The 20,231-nt window shown below is 42.1% G+C and overlaps 1 protein-coding gene across 3 annotated transcripts in view; it reads right to left on the bottom strand.

Moving 5' to 3' along the window:
• The window catches only part of madd (MAP-kinase activating death domain), a 59,960-nt gene that overhangs the window by 15,216 nt on the left and 24,513 nt on the right, over positions 1–20,231 (bottom strand). For 2 of the 3 annotated variants that reach the window (XM_083998797.1, XM_083998799.1), the window contains exons 10-26: positions 19,488–19,644; positions 19,268–19,371; positions 18,980–19,185; positions 18,083–18,336; positions 17,661–17,800; positions 16,804–16,905; positions 10,143–10,251; positions 9,090–9,276; positions 8,520–8,670; positions 4,961–5,064; positions 4,744–4,827; positions 4,127–4,285; positions 3,815–3,935; positions 1,863–1,983; positions 1,629–1,734; positions 1,413–1,523; positions 600–707 (exon numbers count right to left, since the gene is read on the bottom strand). In XM_083998797.1, the coding sequence (XP_083854923.1) occupies positions 600–707; positions 1,413–1,523; positions 1,629–1,734; positions 1,863–1,983; positions 3,815–3,935; positions 4,127–4,285; positions 4,744–4,827; positions 4,961–5,064; positions 8,520–8,670; positions 9,090–9,276; positions 10,143–10,251; positions 16,804–16,905; positions 17,661–17,800; positions 18,083–18,336; positions 18,980–19,185; positions 19,268–19,371; positions 19,488–19,644 (2,324 nt within the window). The remainder of the gene's footprint in view (positions 1–599; positions 708–1,412; positions 1,524–1,628; positions 1,735–1,862; positions 1,984–3,814; positions 3,936–4,126; positions 4,286–4,743; positions 4,828–4,960; positions 5,065–8,519; positions 8,671–9,089; positions 9,277–10,142; positions 10,252–16,803; positions 16,906–17,660; positions 17,801–18,082; positions 18,337–18,979; positions 19,186–19,267; positions 19,372–19,487; positions 19,645–20,231) is intronic. The other variant, XM_083998798.1, reaches the window with a different exon arrangement.

Raw genomic sequence — 20,231 nt, 5'->3', positions numbered from 1 at the left:
GAAGAGATAAGTTTTTAGCTGAGTTTTAAAGATGTCTAAGGAGGGTGAAGATCTGATTGTTTGTGGGAGACTGTTCCATAGTTTGGGACCAGTAAATGAAAAGGCTCCGTCACCTCTTGTTTTTAGTTGTGTAGGTGGAGTAGGAGGTGAGGAGTTCTGAGATATAATCTGGTTCTAAAAAGTATCTTAAAATGAATCCTATATTTAACAGGTAACCAGTGAAGTGTGGTCAGTACAGGAGACACATAATAGATTTTTCTGGTACCAGTAATGAGTCTTTCTGATGCATTTTGGATTAAGTGTAAACGGGATAGGGCTGATCGGGTCTAGTCGGGAGGAAATGAAAGCGTGAACCAAGGTTTCTAAATCTTTGGCTGACAGGAATGATTTCAGTTTTGCAATGGATCTTAGATGGAAGAAGCTCGTGCTGACTACTGAATTGATCTGTTTGTCGAATTTGAATGAATTAGTCCTGAGGATAATTCGTCAACATGACTCAATACTGATCGACTTAGATTTTAGTCCTGACATTTCACAGAGGAGACCGCTTCCACAAGCTGTGATCATTATCTGTAATTTATTGTCAACACGTTGCTCACCTCCATGAAGAAGATGTCTCCTGTGGTGTCTGTGCCGGCGTGAACTACAAACGTTTGCTTCTTGATGTGACGGCTGCCGCTGGGCCTGATGGACAGCTCACGGCCATTCTACAAACAAAAAGACACATTCAGTGTTGGAGTGCTGAGAAGCTTTAATATTGATTACTGGTCAATTTAACAACAGTAAATATTTATTCAAAATTCACTTATTAAAACTTGTATTTTTCATTTTCATTGAATGTTTACACTGATCTGGACTTCAGATGCTCAACTTAAAGGGATAGTTCAACATTTTTGGCAAATTGGCCCATTGCCATAATCCCTACAGTTTTAGCAGCAGGTTCGCTACCTTTAATTGTCGGTGCAAGCTATTTTTAGAACGGCGGAGCAGAGCCGCGAGCTGCTCAGAGCTACGCTACGGAGGTTAATGGGATTTCTTGGTTTCCCTCATCAAACTCATCAAATACACAATCCAACAACTCCAAAACGCTCTGGTGGACAAGTTGTGACCTGCACATTCACCACGCTATGAGATAACGGAATGTTACGAGACAGAGTTGTTTTAGAGGTAAATTCATGCAAAACCTCTGATGCGCGTTCCTGTCGAAGACAGTTTTTCGGCGAGCAGTCTCTGCATTTGCACCGACAATTAAAGGCAACGAACCAATGGCCAATTTGCCAAAATGTTGAACTATCACCTCAACAAAGCATTATTGTCATGATTAATTATTCAGGATATTATTTAGACATGAATCCCGTAAAATTAAACGTCACCAGTTGAATTAACTGAATAAATAAAGGGCAGATATTCACCATGTTGGCCAGTTTGTCCAGTATCTCATTGATCTCTTGGCTGTATGTAAGGCCAATATGGGACTTCCCCATCAGACGCCTCACCTTCTTCCTGATGTCGTTTTTGTTCACCTATAGCAACAACATTCGGGGAAAGGGGGTTAAAGTGTTGGATGTGCAGCATGAAGCCAGTGATTTGACTGTTGGTGATTCAAATAACAAGCAAGATCTTCCTACTTTCATCATTAGCAGGTAAGCAATCATATTGTGCAGCAGGGTGGCCAGAAGTCTGTCCTCATCATCCTCCAGACGCTTTCGGTCGTGATCTCCTAGTGACAGGTATCTGTTCACAAACACAACGCAGGACAGCAAGCGTTAATAGTGTGAAGGCATTTTAAGTAAGAAAAGGTGATGTAGCACAAGACAAAAGAAATGAATCTGCATAAACGAATAAAGACAGCCATGTTGAACCTTTCGATCATCTCCTGGGGTCCCTGGTCCATGCCCATGCCCTCACGCTCCAACATCACAGCATCCAAGTAGGCGTCCTCCCAGAACTGCACCTGGTCCCACAGTGTGGAGCGCTCCTTACCTGAACACATGCAGACAAGTTCACACGTGGCTCCTGGAGCTGGACAGTAACGTCAACAACACAGCTGATCCACTCTAACACCAACTAAACCATGCGCAGCTGCAAGCATACACTGACTTTTCAAGAAATTATTTTAAAAAAGTTTTCAGAACTGTTGTATTTTACATCCTTACTCTGCTCATGTAAATACTTGAATATTTTTTTTTTTGAAAGACATCATCAGAGAGGATGATCCACTTTAAAAAAATATTCATTCATTCGGTATAGAAAGTCCATCAGCCTCTCTGATGATTTACATGGGCAGAGTAGGCTATAAAATACAACAGTTTTATTATGTGGGCTGTTGAATATTATTATTATAATATTATTATTATAATATATTAAGTTGCAAATCTCTGCAAAATAATTCATAGTTTAAAACCAAAAATGCATGCAAATATGGGGATGAAAGAAATAAATACATTTCTCAGGCTGAGATAAAGATGAAATATTTCACTTATATGAACATCAGCTGAGCCAGTTTCTCCTCCTTCATCCAAGTATCATGAGCAACTAATTGGAAATCTTGACATTTCCCAATCTTATTCAACAGCTGGTGGCTCATCTGAGTGTGCTCCAGTCATAATTACATTTCGAACGGCACTTGAAGGCAACACTCATTCAGTATGCAGACCCATGAAATGTCAAGACTTTTCATTCAAATGCAAGTGAACAGAAGTTAAAATAAAGTGCATGGAAATTTCACACATTTTGCCGTCTTTGATCTGCCGGTGAGGGAACGTCTCCCACCTCTATGTCGCGTTAACATTGGCTCAGACGTGCAGCTCACCAGTAGACAGGAAAACACCCACATCACATCAAAGATTAAACATGCGGCGAGTCCGGCCCGACAATGGATACACCCCACACACACAGTATACACACACAGGAAAAAGGGCAAAGGCAAGAGATTAGCCCTACTTAGAGAAAAGGTTTCCATGGCAGCATCCTCTAGTTGATCCCAAACGGAGCTCTTATCGCGGCCTGGAAGAATTTCCCAGGAGAAGCAGCAGGAGGGAAGAGAAGCAGCGAGAGCAGGAGGGGTTAGCTCCAGAGGTGAGTGGGTTTAATGGCAACAACAAGAGCAGAGAGCTGAGAGCACCAGAGGAACAAAGACCAGCACAACAACCACATCATCATTTACTCACTAATTAAATCCTGTAACTTTCAATTGTACTGAGTTACATATAATACAGGATTAGTTCAGACTAATAATCTTACAATGCATCCTTTTTTGTTTTTACACATCTCAAATTAAATTGAGTTTTTCATAATCATTTAATGCACACTTTAATTACAGATTCTTATATTCAGAAGTGAAGACTTCCTGCTTCTATTTATGTATGTGGAAAGTGACATCAGACCACACACAGTATTCAGGATGTAACCTTTCACTGTTAACAGATGTTGACTTCACTATTTCATCATACAACAATTACACTACTTCTGTATCACATGTCTGACTTGTGACTTCTTCTTCTTTTTTTCTTTTAAAAATAACTCGCAGTGAGAGCGATCATAAGTACTGAGTGAAAGGTCACGAAGACACAACATAACACTGCCTTGACTTTAGTGGAGGTGTCTTTACTTGGTATCTTGGTTCTTTGACAAACAACAAAAATAATGTTAGTAAAGCAGCACCGAGCGATATACAGAGGCAGAGGAGGAGAGGCAGTGGTTAAAACTGGATAAGTGTTCTTAAGAACAGGGGAAGGAACTGTTTCTTGACATCTGAGTATTAATTGTTAGTTTTTTTTAGATAGTAAAGTCCAGAGTAGACGGCAGTACATACCCAGCAGGCCTTCACACAGGTAAATCCTCATACTGATGTCCTCCATGGGCTGTGGAGGCGGACCCTTGGCCATAGCGAGTCCGTGGTCTTTTGCACCTGGTTTCAGAGTGTGGGTCTTTCCCTGATGGAGCAGGACAAGTGTTGTGTTTATGAACGAGCCAATACGATGACGAAATACATAACAAATGTTTTGTTTTGCTGAATCTTGAGCAGTTTCATATATTAAATACTGATGCAAGATAATCACATGCTGTTTTCCAAAAGGATTATCCCAACTATGAACTGTGTTAAGTGCACACGTCTTTTACTCACAAACACTGAGCTGGTGGCTGGATTGGTTTCAATCTCACTGTCAGACAGCGTCCCCCTGGACTGATTTAAATGTGCAGCAGTTCTCCCGCCGAGGCCGTCGCCTGCCGTGCTGCTCAGGTCACTGTCGGCTCCCAGAGTCTCCCCGGAGCTATTGCTTATCTGAAACACAACAGTCAAGGTGTAAGAACAGCACAGGTGGAGGTTTTTCCATTTTCATAGCCAACAGCTCCTGACAGCATCACATACATATGTGCAGTGTTTTGTCTTGCAGCCTGAGACGGAGCTGAAGAGATATAGTGATGTTTACACTTGATGACTCACAGAAGTCTAATGCAAGGCTCAGTTTATAATCGGTTAATCATGTCCTGTGCATCTGTTTTACAGTTTATTTTGCCTATATGCATTTCAACAAATGATGATCTGAGAACTGAGAAACCAGACCAGTTTCTCAGTCCTCAAAATGTGTGCACTACTGCACTTTGTCACAGACTTTTAAGTGAAGGATATTAAACACTTCAGACCAAAACAACCAGAACCAACAGTTCATATTGTGATATACTTTGTGTGTGCGACAGATAGAAATGAAGTGCAGGGTGTCTGACTTGGCCATGCCCTACCACTGTGCTGGCCTCCGAGTCCTGGCTGGTGCTTCGTGTCAGGATCGGGGGCTCTGAGCTCGTTACAGACTCTGTGTCGCTCTTCTGTGAACCCACCCCCCGAAAAAAAGAAGAGTGAGAAATAAAAAGTATTTGAATGCAGAGTTAAAGAGTCATTTGTTTAGCAAATCATTAAAAAAAACAACAACTGGTGAATCTCATCAAGCTCTTCACCAACCTGAGATCCAGATGTGACACTGAGGCCACTGTCGGCGCTCATCTGTGACTTCTTCTCGTCGGCATCGGCCACTTGGGGGCGCTGCTGCTTCCCTCCTTCAGACCCTGCGGCACACACATGATTCTCAGCATGTTCTCCTGAACGAGGCCACACTAACCCTCTTACCTTACAGCGTCGCCTCACTCAAAGCCACCACAGCACAGCAACACTGACGCTACCTCCATCTACAGAGCCAGAGCCTCTAGTTCCACGCTGCATTACACTAGTCACTCAGCAAAGCACTGAGTATATAACACTACCTCATATCGCGTTGGTGAAAATAATTTCAGAAGCTGAAAGTACATAGTCTGACTAATACATCTCACACATTTGTTTCACAGCTTTCTGTTTCCAGCTCTGGTGATTAATCGAGTTAAGTAGCACACAGAGAAGTGAGACAGGGGCAGGCAGAGAGTGCAGTTCTACTGGGAGAAAGTTACAAATGAAAAAAGGAAAAAAAAAACTGCAAGAGCGTGACATTAATTCTCAGTCAGTGCTGCAAATGTGGCCCAGGTTACACCAAAAAACAACAGACACAGGCAGTTAGGCATGCAGACAAACTGATGGACGGTACAGGAGACATTTTCTGTTTCAAGTGTTATTTATCACCTGCGTAGATGCAGATGTGGTGACGAGTACATGGTCCTGACATTTCCTTGATTTCAGGGGATTTTTTGTTTTGTTTTTTTCATTGTTTCTTTTTTTTTTCATGACACTTACGTTTTGCAAAACCATTTTATAAAAAAAACCTTAAAATGTGCCAACAGCTGCGGAATATTGGCTGGAAATACACAATTTTCAGCAAGCCACTTGAAACTGGAAAAAATACAGTTAAAAAGAGCAGGACAGGGCAGCAGGTATTCATTTCTGTTCATCCTGATGCATGGCGTCAAGGAAGAAAAAAAAAAACAAAGAAAAAAAAACATTGGGAAATAACTGCATATTGCTTGAGCTTAAACCAGTGACGATAACATTTAATTCCCTAAGTCATGTACCTGCCTCGGCTGACACCACATTCTACATCCAGCTGGAAGACTAACAAAGCTCATTACTGTTATGTCATTACTGACTGTACTACAGTATAACACTGACACATACTGCAGTGAAGCCTACTGAAAGAACTGTCATGTACAAACATACAGACTCTCAAGTGTTGATTTAACACAACATGAAATATTTCTGTGGAATTAAGACAACAGCATAATTTCTCACAGCGCTGTATCTGTGGGAAATTATGTGAGTCTAGTTGTTAATACTGGAAATTCAACCCTGCTAGAGGATAACACAGTGTCATGTTAACTAGCGCTTCAGATCATCAGACTATAATATTCTCATTCCCCTAACCCACACGTCATTTGCAGTAAATAAGCATAAATACACTTTATTTTTATCTTGGTTATCCATTTAGACATGCTTATTAGGAGCTTTCATTTTTACTTATTCATGTATTAAGACACTGGTGAGTTTTGAAAAGCGAAGAGAAGGGGGTGGAAAAAGGTCAACAGCACCCCAATCTTTTTTTTCTTTTTTTTTTGGTGTGTGAAAAGTGTCTTACTCTGTGGTTTTTCCATAGCTTTTTTATCCTGGTGCTTGCTCCACAATTCTACCCAAGATGCATTGCAAGCAAGGAGAGAAAGACAGAGAGAGAGTCAGAGAGCTGGTTGAAAAGGCATGTATGGTGGATGAGCATTTCAAATCAAAACAAAAACAAAATAAGCATTGAGATTTTGTCATTACTGAATGTGGGTGTTTTGTAATGTTTGCATGTAGCTGTGCTTCAATCTGGACAACAGGGGGGAGGAGAACAAAGGAGGTGTTTTGTTGGTAAATTGGCTCCACTGTGCGTAACAGCTGCTAAGGTAACATTACAACACACCCCGGCGCTCCTGGCCCAAAGTCCTGGAGAGCCACACAGTGACGTCAGAATGAGCTTTGGCTCCGATTTCACTGATTGCATTTGTCTGGCTCTCCAGAGCAAAGGTGAGAGGGAGAGAGAGAGGTGGCTGATCCGGAAAAAGAGCATGGGATGGGGGTTGAGAGGCCGACTAGCCAGCAGGTGAAATGGAGCAGTTGCTGAAGCCGGGATGCAAAGTGTCACAGCATTCTGTAGAATTGAAGGTGCAACTTCTAACAGGAAGAAAAGGGGTGCGGGTAGGAGAGGTGTTCAAGGTGGTTGACTCAAAGTGTCCCCCGTATACAGACCCAGAAAAAAATTGTCAGAAAATGAAGTGATAAAGAGATTACGAAGCACTTTCTCGGCCAATTGTAACCTTGGCAACCAATAGGAAAAACCACTTTCTGCGGTGGAATTTGTCTCTTTACTGGGACTGTTTACCGGGGAGTGATGCTTCCACCCTCCATGCTGAGAGCAAAAGGAGCTGACGTTTTCTAGAGCACGCCTCGCAGAAACCTGCAGTAAAGGCACGGACAAGCACCGATTTGACTACCAATGCGCATACCTCTGGTTTTCCCTCGTCCACTACTGCAGATTTAGGTTTGGTAGACCAAAACAAAGACATGCAGTCAAGGTGCTAAGAGGCTGACAACAGAACTCCAGAGAGGAGGCAAACAGGGGGCACAGATGTTGGAGGGAAGGGGGGAGACAAACACGCAAGTCCAGGCTGAAAGACAGGGAAATATTCCAGACACTTTTTAAGGCCACTTCATATCCACGACGTATCGGAACCAAGAAACTGAATTTAGATTTTCTGATTTTGAAATCGATTTTTGAAAATCTTCTGTTTTCTATCAGAGGAGTAACATTTCAGCCAAAAGTGTGTGGAATATTTTAACACCTGCAAGAATCTGTCTGGGACAAGTGAGGGGGGGGTCTTTCTTGGAGACGGTTGGAGGAGAGGGTGGGGGACTGGATTCAAGGTTGATGAGCTTGTAAGGGACAAGGTGGGGGAGGTAAGGGAGGGGAGGGGGGTATCTCACAGTGCACATGCAACCGGGGCTGGAGTGGTGTACACACCAATCGAGGCAATAAAGTTCTCCTCGTTCAGACTCCGGGTATCAAAATGGCGGGCTCCTTTGCCCGTTGCGTGGTGCGGCAGCTGCAGGTGGGGGATATTCAGAAGGCCCTGAGGTCTGGCGGTCTCCATGCGACCGGACGGACTCTCTTTACTCCCCGGGCTGCCAGCACTGTCTGTGGGGCTTCGCTTGCGCTTTTCTGGGTCTACCAAGTCACCAGAGTTAAGGGGCCAGAGACAGAGTTCATCAGAATTACAGTTGCAAAGAAAATAGGAGGAGGTTTAAAGTGGGAGAGGGTTAACAGTGTTAGACAGAGAAGGGAGAACAGTGAGGAGATCTAAAAGGTTACAGTTAATGTTTTGTGTCAACGTCTTACATGCGGCTTAAAGCTTCATAGAAACACAGTGCAAAGAGGAAGTAGCACAGGCCCGTCGTCTTAGAAAGGCAACAGCAACATAAAGATCAACTTCCAATAATTTTTTTTTTTTTTTTTAAATCACACAATCCAGCTTTAAACTGATTCCTGTGCCAAACACAGGTGACGTACCTTTGGTCTGATAATGTGTGCGTGCTATTTCCAGTAAGCTGAAGACACTGGCCATTCCTCCCAGGCCTGCGTTGGTGTACGAGTGCTCCAGACTGGAAACGGTGCACTTCAAGATGTCCAGCATGCCTTTGTACACCTTCCTGCTCACCTCCTGCAGACGGGACAGGGTAACAAGAATTAAACCAGTGTTTTTCAACCTAGGGGTCCGGACCCCATGTGGGGTCGCCTGGAATTCAAATGGGGTCACCTGAAATGTCTAGTAATTGATAAAAAAAAAAGTTTACTGATAAAAATATTTTTTTAACTAACTATTGTTCTTTTTAAAATTATGATTCAAAACACCAAGCACTTTCTTGAATATAAATAGAGTTCAAATAAAATGCAGCATATAAAAATATCTGAGCAGGCGCATCTTGATTGACGGCCGCCAGAAATTTGTGATGTCAAAATGTGGTCACGAGCCAAAAAAGGTTGGAAACCACTGGATTAAACAGATGTGAATCCTGAAATAAATGTGGTGAGTGCGTGAGTCCAGTTTGTAAATGTGCATTTCACACGTGTGCGTCTCACCACATCACGTATGATCTCCTGTCTGGCGTCCTCCTCCGACTGGACGGCTCTGTTCAGTTTGCTCAGCACGAAGACGCGGAGCTGCTCGTTCTCCAGCAGGCGGCGCACTTTTTTCATGTTGAGCCAGCCGACCCCCTGACCGTCCAGCACGCTCTGCACCACCTCCTTCAAGAACTGCTGATTCTCGCTGAGTGACATTGAACACACGTATTCAGTTACATTCGACAAAAAGTAGAGAAGTTCACAGTAGTGCGGATCGATACTCAAGTATCCGTACTTCCAATACCAAACGGGTCTGTTTTAGGATCGATACTCATAAGAAAATATCGATACCATCACCAGTCTGCACTTATTTGAGGTTAACAACTATTTTTTTATTTTTTTTTATTTTTATGACAGTAGACAATTATTTTGCTATTTACAGGACCTATCCCCCGCCGGTTGGAAGGGACTACATCTGCTTCCACCTCTAAGGCGAACTATGGTTGTGTAAATTAATCTGCACACACGTCTCAACTCATAGACCTAATGAGAGCAGCAGGATTAAAGTTTGGATGTTATTCTTGAAAAAAAAGTAAGAAAGAAATATAACCTGTGATTTATTCGCTGCTACCTCAGAGAAATTTCAGACTATTCCTTTAAATGTGAATTCAAATGGTCAATGTAGTCCTCAAAACTACGCTCTAAATTAACAAATTTTCATATATTATGGCCATAGAATTGTGGGAAGTGCACTTTCCCACATACCATGGTTACACCTTTGCATTTAATGTTTAACCAAAGAAAGGTTGTCTGTGTTTAAGTGTCATTGCAAAACTATAATTTGAAACTGTCTGTTTTTTTGTTTCCCCCCTCCTTATACATGAAGCTTTTGTAAAATGCATCGGTATTGGCAATATCACCTTTGGTTTTATTTGGTATCGGATCGGGATGAAAATCAGTGGTATCGCACATCACTAGTTCACAGCTACAATTCTAACCCTAAACCCTGACAATTAGGACAACACAATAAATCCTATAATATATATAATATGTCTTTCCATGTTCCATTACCTTGTGTTGTTGACTCGACCCTGTGGAGAGGGAGACTCTCTCTTTACTGTTGGACTGTGCTTGATGACTGAAGACTTCTGGTCCACAAGCGCTCTTGGTGCACGCGCGCCTGGAAGAAAAAGCGAAAAACACAATGACGTTTCTGAACGCCCCGGAGGCAAGACAACTACAACATCAAAACATTAACTGTCGGCTACTGGATCACTAGACAGAAGAGCACTCGGTACAAGAGAACTGGACACACAAAGGCACTCGCTCGTCAGGAAGTATAAACCGGGGCAGGACGCTTCTTATCAAAGCTACCAGGTCAAATAAAGAAGAAAGCAGTTTTCATCAGGTTATGAAGAGGACAGACACCTGGAATCTACTGAAGGTTATCTACTGCTGAACAGACACATTACTGGGGCTGCTAGAGCCTATTATTGAGAGGTGAAGGACAAAAACAGAGACATGGTGTGTACACACACACACACACACACACGCACACACAGGAGTCCAAATGGTGCTCTTGGTGGTGGCATCACACATTAGCAGCAGAGAGATGTGAGGTCAGACAGAGGAGAGCCTGTACAGCAGCTAAATGAGTGATATCATGCATGAAGGAAAATAAAGAGATGAGAGGATGATGAGCTACGACTGAAGGTCACAGGCTGGTTCTTTATAATACACTGCTGCTGGGGTTGGGTCAATCCTTTTGTTATATTATCATTTAATAATTAAAGAGGCACGATATGTTAATACAAGTCTATTTGTTTACTCGCTCATTTGACTTGACCCAAACCAATCTATATGAATCCAGCATTAAAGGGATAGTTCAACATTTTGGCAAATTGGCCCATTTCCATAGTCCCTATAGTCATAGCAGTAGGTTTGTTACCTTTACCCTATTGTCAGTGCAAGCTATTTTTAGAACGGCGGAGCAGAGCCGCGAGCTGCTCAGAGCTACGCTACGGAGGCTCATGGGATTTCTTGGTTTCCCACATCAAAACTCATCAAAAAAACAATCCAACAACTCCAAAACGCTCCCCATGGACAAGTTGTGACCTGCACCTTCACCAGGCTATGAGATAATAACAGAACGTTACGAGACAGAGTTGTTTTAGAAGTAAATGCAGAGACTGCTTGCCGAAAAACTGCCCTAGATAGGAACGCCCATCAGCGGTTTTGCATGAATTTACCTCGAAAACAACTCCATCTCGTACAGTTCCAAGAGCAGCTTGCGGCTCTGCTTCGCGTTCTAAAAACAGCTTGCACTGACAATTAAAGGTAACGAACCTACTGCTAAAACTATAGGGATTATGGAAATGGGTCAATTTGCCAAAATGTTGAACTATCCCTTTAAGTGAAGCTGGCAATTATGGTGACTGTTTTTTTTTATATTGTAGAGACATTAGATTCCTTTCAATACCATTACTTTGTGCAACTATTATGAATAGTAAGAAAAATGAATTATAAAGCTACAGATATGTACGAAATGTGTGGTCAGTAAAATATTACTTTGGTAACTGGACCATTGACCACCGACCAAAACAACCAACAGCTGATCAAAATTTCTGACATGCAGGAAATCCAACACATGGACTGAGATCCAGGCCATTGACTGGTAAAGCACTTAATCAAACATCGTGACCTCTTCTTCCCCTCGCTCCTCGGTGGCAGAGGTTTAGTCTGTAAACCGTTAAAGGACGACTGATTCTGAGTCAACACCGGGGCTTAATCTCTTCAACTCATTGAGTCGGACCTAAACCACATCCACCATCACCACAATACTGTAAAGCAGCTGAGAAATCCAAGCAGTTCAGTGATCCACAGCTCCACTACCCTACACTGTGATAATGACCAAACATGTAAAAGACAAACATAACGCTAGGATGAGTTCACAATATCTCCATCTTCTGAATCTCTAAGGCACGCAAGAATGAAAACCACAAACAGCTTTTCTGATCCGACAACTGTCATTTACTGTAGTTACTGTCAGTTTTAGGTGACAGTGGAGATCTATTGATGACTACTGCTGCTGGCGGGGCTCTAGGACTACAGATTAGCTTTTATTCCAACACCAATAATTCCCCACATCCATGATGCACAGTTACTTAAGATTTAAGCTGCTGGGATGTCACGTTCATGAAGATGGGATGGTCACGGCTGCTGCTGTTGCAGTGGCCCCACAATAAGAAGCTCAGCAGATCAGCGGCATTCAAGGAATCTGTGTCACATCATCATCAGTCAGATTTTACCCCTGATCTGACCTCACCAAGCTGAAAATCTGAAGAATTAATCGTGACACTTATGAGTCAAACTAGACAGTCATTCGCAGTCACAGCTATAAAAATGACTGATAATAAAATATGGAAAATGTCTCATCCCATTTCGAGTGCACGTGTGACATTTCTCCTGCTTACTCCTCTATCCCCTGTGGCATTAAGCTCCCATGTGGATGTGACACCCATGATTAAGTTCTCCTCTGGGTTAAAAGCTGCTGCTGGAGACAGATGCCTAAAACTCAATAAATTAACTCTTCTAATGTCACCTACAGGTATAAGTTCTCCATCTCAGCTAGGCTGCCATATTTATGTGACAATGGGACTGATTCTGCACTGCACAGCAATGGTAGTGCTGCAGATGGAAGGAAGACGTGGAGTACCATCCATCTGCAGCTGAAGGCTGGATAACTAGCTCTGGTAATGTTTGTTTGGTGAGATGGTGAAATGGGCTTTTCATGTGCACAGCAACACAGAGCCTGTTCTGGATGGAAACATGATCCAGGGAACTATTTAGAAGTTCTTCAGTGCTCCCAGCTGACAGAGAACAGGGTGTATGTATTGCATGTGATTCAAAGCTCTAAGACACAGTTTCCTGCACCGTTTGTAATGTTCTTTTGGGCATTTCATTCTCCACTTATTTGTGTGTGTGTGGTAGCAAAGCTATGAGCTGTCTGATTTGTGTATTTTCTGGAACCAACCTAGATTCCACTTCATAGATTTATTCATTTATACATTCATCTGTGTCTCCCTGTTCTGCAAGAGAGGAAGGTTAAAGTGAATATAAAGGCTAGATTGAAACTACAGATGGACATCCTCTTAGAGAAATGATTTGTTATATCATGTCTAGCTAAATGAAAGCAGCAAAGCAAACTTTAAACTCGATAAACTTTTCTATTCACCACAATGATTATTTTTATATAAAAAAGGTCCCTTTCCTCCTCTCCCTCTTTTGTGTCTCTCTGCTGCTGATTGGTTTGCTGAAGGCTGTTTTTAACCAGTAGGTACATTCTGTCTGTAATACTGTGAGGCTCAATGTCAAGTTACATCTTTCAAAAAAGTAAATCTACCTCGTGGATGTGACACCAGAGATCAAATCTGACCCTGAACTCCACAGTGTAAGAGAGAGAGACAGCGGGAACACACTTTAATAAAAAAAGAGGAATATCCCATTCTGACTCACAGCACCGTGCATTTCTTTCGGTAACGTGTTCTGTTTCAGTGCCGTTGTAATTATTCAAAACAACTACCTAAAGTACCTGGATAGCTCTCTGACAGCGACAGCCTCTCCTCCCCCAACCCAACCTGAAACTCCTTTGAAACAGACAAAATGTCGGAGCTAAAGCTAATGCAGCATAATCCAGAAGCCCCTGCAATAAATCCTCCTTCACGAAGGTTCAAATGTTCAATGTCAGAAAGGTGTCGGTTTAAGTGCGTCATCGATTTGGAGGAGACTTGACTGCAGCGCCGTTATACAGTACAACAACCAGTGTCTCAGAAATCAACTTATGATAAAAGTGAATTTTTATTAGTTAAATTGAGATAATTTGCATAATTTCACTGCTGTCACCGCTCATTGTGCCTGGCACAATTAAAGCTTGATTAGGCCCAACCCCATTTTCTACTCTGTGGGAGCATAAAGGACGTGAAGATAATGACAAACAATGCATGTGGGCAGATCGGCTTAGTCTATTCTATTCTTACTCTGCAACTCCAACATCCTTGTCTCCTCTGTCTCATGCTTCATTTGCTTCCCTGTGGCTATTTGTTGCATCATGTATTGTCTCACTTTTCCCTGTGATGTTGGATCTAGGTTATATCTTTTCCCCTAATCCCTTTGAAGCTGGCTTGTGATAAAGCTGGTTTTAAATAAATAAGACTAAACATACAGTGGAGTGAAAAAAACAGTTAGTCTGAGGATAGGGAACAGTCACTATGAATGGCGGCGTGATAAAAACAGACTCAATGCTCCACTGGATCTTTTGATGGCACACACGGTGACTGGAATGAGGAAAAGACAAGAGGGGGATGCTGGGAGATGTAGTTGACTGGCTTGGAGAAGCATGCAGCTCACTCGATAAAAAGGGCAGAACCCACCTTCTCCGCTCCCCGGGCCGGCCTCAGTAATAATCTCCATTAGAGAATTTAGCCCAAATACTGCACACAGAACCCAGAATTAGTGCCGCGAAAAAGGTGGACAGAGAGAGGGACACCGGCCCAGACACAACCAGTCTGAACATCAACCCATATCACACATGCACACTCAACATGGCGCCAAAACAGAGAAAGAAAATAGAAAAAGAAAAAAAGGGCAGACAGAAAAGACAAAAATACAATATGTACTGATGATGGTATCAGTCCTGAAAGTGTTTGAAAAGATGACAGATGCCATGTCTAACATTTACAGTATCAAGTAGGAGCTGTAATAGCTCTACGTTGTTGTATATACAGTAGGCTGATGTGAATACTCCATTTCAACAATGGGAATGGAAAGCAAATGACTGGAGGAGTTTAAGCATGATGTATCACAAGACAGAGCGCAAAAAAAAAACAGAAATGATCATCATGATACAGAATAAAATACTTTGTTACGAAATCTGTAATCTTCACTGTTTTTGTAAAAAAAAAAATCAGTGACCGCAAAAAGGGGAAAGGACACACTCAACAATGGAAGCCACCAAAACAAGCAAGCAAGGCAAAAAACACGTGAGAGTCAGGAGGCAGGTGGGAAATAAACCGCTTTGACTGAGAACAGATCTTTCTGTGAACTCCATTCAGATACACAGAGTGTAAACCACATTAAAACATTAATTATGTAAATGCAGTTATAACCAGACTGAACATCCTGCTTAGTAGGGATGTGCAGATGCCACACGATGAAATCCAGTGAGTCTGTATGTGTGCATCGTAATGCATCAAAAAGACTCCCACCAGTCACACACAGAGGAATGGTGAAGGGACAGAGGGGAAGGCATGGATGTACACGAATGACACTAAAGGTGTCTTCTATCTTAGGCCCTATGCTGAGACACAGGGTGCAAGGTAGGAATAGGTCACTCCAAGGTTAAGGAAAAGCCTAGTTAGAGGTGGGGAGGTCTAGAAAACACTATCACACCAGACGTAACATACCCGGGCTGTCAGGGTCATCTGAACGACAAAGACAAAACACATCATAATCAAAGGAACAGAACAGTTTCTATGGCAGCTATTCCACGTGGTGTGGAGCTATTGAGTTAGATCACCATGCTCCACCTGGTTTTTCTCTCAGTTTAGGTGAAAATCCAGCCAAAACAGAATTCTTCACCATAATCACCATTAAGATAACTAGATTCCTGAGGGAAATTTGACTCTGTAACTTAAGCAAAGAATGGCAGATTTAACAGAGTGTTTATAACAGGTAAGACTTCGATAAACAACTGAATTTAAGCATCAACTGCAGATGGATTGAGTTTGATATCCGAGGCCCTGCAGATTGCTCACTCTCTCTTCTCACATGGAAAAGGAAACCTGCCGTGCCACATGTTTTCTGCTCCCAAATGATACCTGGACACACACTGGTACCAATGTTGGTGTGTCTGAGCACATGCTACACCGCCAGCCAATGGTTAATGGTAAGGGGTTTGAAATGAGGAGAAATTAATCAATAAAATAAAATTTAACTGATGAATAAAAAAATCATCAAAATCATAAAGGCCCCAACAAATCTGAAGTCTGTTTTTGGGTGGATTTTCCTGTTATGGCTCCTGAAAGAAAAACTCTGCTATATCCTCAATATTCTCCTTTAAATAGTGCCATATGTTTTTGGCAATCCAGAGGGAAGAAAGTCAGGCCATAAAAACAACTCTACAAACCTGCTTGCTCCATTTCCTCCTCAATATCAAAATCAAAATATTCTTTTATCCCAACAGATCATATGGAAAAAAATTAAAAAGGCAGAGAAGAACAGACAGTAAAATAAGAACACTTAATGAATTTAAATATTTTAGTGCTTTTCTGTTTAGACAAGTGTACATTGGGTAAGGTTGATTTTGTTTTAAACATCTGACTAGTTAGAGTTTGTGAATTTATATGAGTTTGAGACTAGATTGAATATGATGATTAAAATTGTGGTGTTTGAATGATTTGATGAGTTAGTGTGATAAATAGCAATAAAAATGGCTCTTTAAGAGAGGTTCATGACTGCAAACATGAAGCCAGTGATAAAAAGAGTGAGTGAGGAGTGAGTGACTCTCCCTACTGTAGCACCTGTGTGTTCTAAACAAAACATTTTTAGCATTTCTTTTTTTTTGCCCTCGACACAGCACTGAGCAACTGGAAAAGACAATAAGGTGACAGAAACACCAGCTTCATGAAGGACAGCTACAGATGTACAAGTGGTCAGATTGGCTGTATGGTCCTACCTTTCAGGCTGGGGAAAGGTGTTGCCTTCTCCCTCGCCGCCTTGTTGGGGAGAGCAAGGTTGGACAGGCTGAAACTGGTGCCGTGGTTCTTGTACAGATTGCCTACAGTGGTAGAGAGTAGCAACCATATCAATTAGATGAAAGGCAGAATAAAAGGGATCAAGCTAAAGCAAAAAAAGGTATTACAATTCATATTATTCATCCTTCAAATAAATAAATGAAAATGGTGATGAAGCGGTCTCTGGTAACAAAAAACAACAGCTCCAGCTGTAGAAAAATGAAGAGCGCAGTGCTAAATACCAAGTACCAGTTTAAAATACATACAATAGACTAGAAAAGTTAATTCAGAAATCAAAGATGTCACATGAAAAAAACATACTATAACCCATCTACCAAACTCATCACTGATTTTGTATTAGGGTGGAAAAATACAAAGATATAAGAATATCCTTTGACAACACAATGTTTGTGTAGAGGTGTCTTTTCACAAATCCATAACATCAGCATGCATTTAGGACTTCTGCATCTGGTTATCTGAGGAATCCAAGTCCAAGTCCATTTAAATATAAAAAATATAAAAAGCCACTTTAAAATGTAAACGAGCACTTAATCTTCTGCTTTGGTGTTAGAATCAATAACAGTACAATATAATGGCTGTTCATATAATTTGCTAATCTCAGTTGATACGGTGCTCACTGTACACTCTGGATTAGAAGGCAGGTCTGAATATGAGAGGACTTGTTTTAGGAGGTTTTTGAGCTCCGCTTGCTCTTCATCTACATAAATCAACCCATTTTCCACATTACATAACCTGCACCTCGCTGAAAAGAAACCAAATGAATGTCAAGTATTCTTACTGGCGAAGGACATGAGTCCTCCAAATCCATCGTTGCTGCTGTTGGAAATGGTGGAGTTTGGCGAGCTGTTACGGGAGTCTCCCTCCCCATCAGACTCTCCTGGGAGCCTCAGGCTACTGGGACGTAACGGACGCGGCACCCTAAAGGAATGACCACAAAGACATTACCATATGGCACACACACACACACAGAAACAAACAGAAACATACAGAAACATCCAGAATGCAAATGCGTACTACATGGGAAACTCGCGCACTCACACCATACCACAGCATCACACCACCAAAGATTCAAGACCACCATGAATGGAGAGAGTTAATTTGACATGCTCGGTTTTGATAGAGGACATTGCATGGTTGGTCAGAGAGCCCATTTGAATGATGATAATGCATTCATTCAAGTGATGAACAAGTTTAACACACTTGTTGCCATTGAGGTTCTGGTTGAATCGAGGGGTGTATGACTCCACTTGCTCTTCTGCATCAGGGTCATCCTCTGAGGGGAAGCCGTACTGAGGCTCAAAGTATGGGTTATCATACTCTTGCTTTTTGTTGGCTGGGTCCACCAGGCCTGCATCAGCTGTAGGCCTGAGGAATGGCTGACTGGCCAATCCGGGGACAGGGTTCTGTAAAGCAGCACTTGCTGATGCTTCAAGTTCAGGTGGTTCCCCCTGCTCCTGAAAACACAACCACACAGATTAACCATCAATAAATATTGATTCATAAATATTGTTTCCTTTACTTTAATACATTTTAGAAATAAAGTTACGGGGCGTCGTTTAGCTCAGCTAGTAGAGCAGGCGTCCCATATATAGAGGCTACAGTCGACTCGGGCGTTCCTCATGGTTATTTTTCACTAACGGCAATGGTCAGTGGACGCCATTATTTCTCCGACCCATTGTTTTTTTCCTCATCAGATTTCTGTCGCTCTACATATGTCATCGGGTATGATTGATACGACTGGCTATAAGCTAGGTACAGACACATTTGAGACATTCGTAGCGCCCAATAAACAGCTCTGGGCTTTCTTTAACCACGCCTCAAATACAAAAAATTAACGGGTGGTTCCAAGACCGAATCTCAATCTACATTGAGATAAGGTCTGGTGTTAGCCAGGCTACTAAAAACTATCAATTAAAGGCAAAAATGCCCCAAAAACTATACTTAAAAAAAAGAAGAAAATGAAGTTGCATTACTTGTTTATGAATAAATAAAGTCAACCTCATCTAAAACAAAATCGGGAAATTTAGTTTGCAGAAAAGTAAAGTAAAAAAAAATCCAAAAGCAAATTATGTGACATTAAATGTAAAGACCACACACATTGTTGACACCCTGGATGATTGTACTGGGACTTGAGCTAGCGGTCGTGCTGGAGCTTGAGCGAAGAGGTTGTCCATCAGAGGGTTCAGCAGGTCCTTCCCCACTGGGCGGACCCTCGGGGCCATGACCTTCCCTGAAGTCATGGAAGTCCTGAAACTCAACCTCGCTAGCGTCTCCAAGTGCAGCGTGGGTCGGAGGGTCCAAGCCTAAGACATCAAAGTTGGGTATCATGAGGAGGAAAGTCAGGTGAATGCTGTCAATGTGCATCTTTTACCCAAAACAACTCACTTGGTGTGTCTCCCTGGATGTCACCTTGGATCATCTCGCTCACAAGGTCTCCAAGTGAGGAATAGGATGAGCTGGAGTCGTCGTATGCCTCACTGTCGCTGCCACTGCAACACATCAAATTAAAATCAAAACTACACCAAAGTAAATTATAAAATAAACTCAAGAAGAACTCAAGTACGCTGATTAAATTGGATTGTTATGCACAAAAGGATTTTTTAACCTGTCTGTGGGATCGGACTCGTTGCCCTCGTCCTCCAGGGGACCGGCCATAGCTTCGACCAGCTGGGAGCTTCCATCATACACTCTGTAAAGCACTGGCTGCAGCTGGTGTGCGTACCACTTAGGCTTGTCTCCAATTAAAGAGGGGTCAAACACATCTGAAACACAAGTGTGCAGGGTTTAATATTTATAATATTTCAATGAGATGTCATCTATTATCCTTTTAAATGAACTAGAGGTCGACCAATTAATCAGTTGGGCATGCTGTGTGTGTCACTGGCCCCAACACACACACACACAGCATCAGTTTACCAGAGCTCGACACATTTTACATTTGTGTCTAACTAAGTTACAGTTAGCCAACATACACAGAGCTCTCTGTACAAGTCTGCATATCCTGTTGATGAACCAGCGGCTGTGACTGTGACAGAAAGAAGATTAAAATACCTCGTTCTACATGTTTGTGGTTCTGCAGGTTGATCAGGTGTGTTTGGGGCTTTTTACTTGGTTTTATTTCTCTTATTTATAGTAACTATGACTATAGCTTGACCCCACCACTCTGCCATGACCCCTGTGTGTGTGTCTGTGTGTGTTGATATGTTGTTTATTTTTTAACTGATAAGCAGAGATCTTCTAACTGAAACGATTAAAAACACAATAACAATGTGTATGTATGAGAGGGAGAGAGGAGCCTGTTTAGCTGCAGGCACCAAGGGAAAGTTTGGATTCTATAGAACTCAATTAA

Source organism: Trachurus trachurus (assembly GCF_905171665.1).
Source record: "Trachurus trachurus genome assembly, chromosome: 3".
NCBI lineage: Eukaryota > Metazoa > Chordata > Actinopteri > Carangiformes > Carangidae > Trachurus > Trachurus trachurus.
The sequence above is the reverse complement of the archived record's forward strand: the minus strand, read 5'-3'. Positions and strand labels throughout refer to the sequence as shown.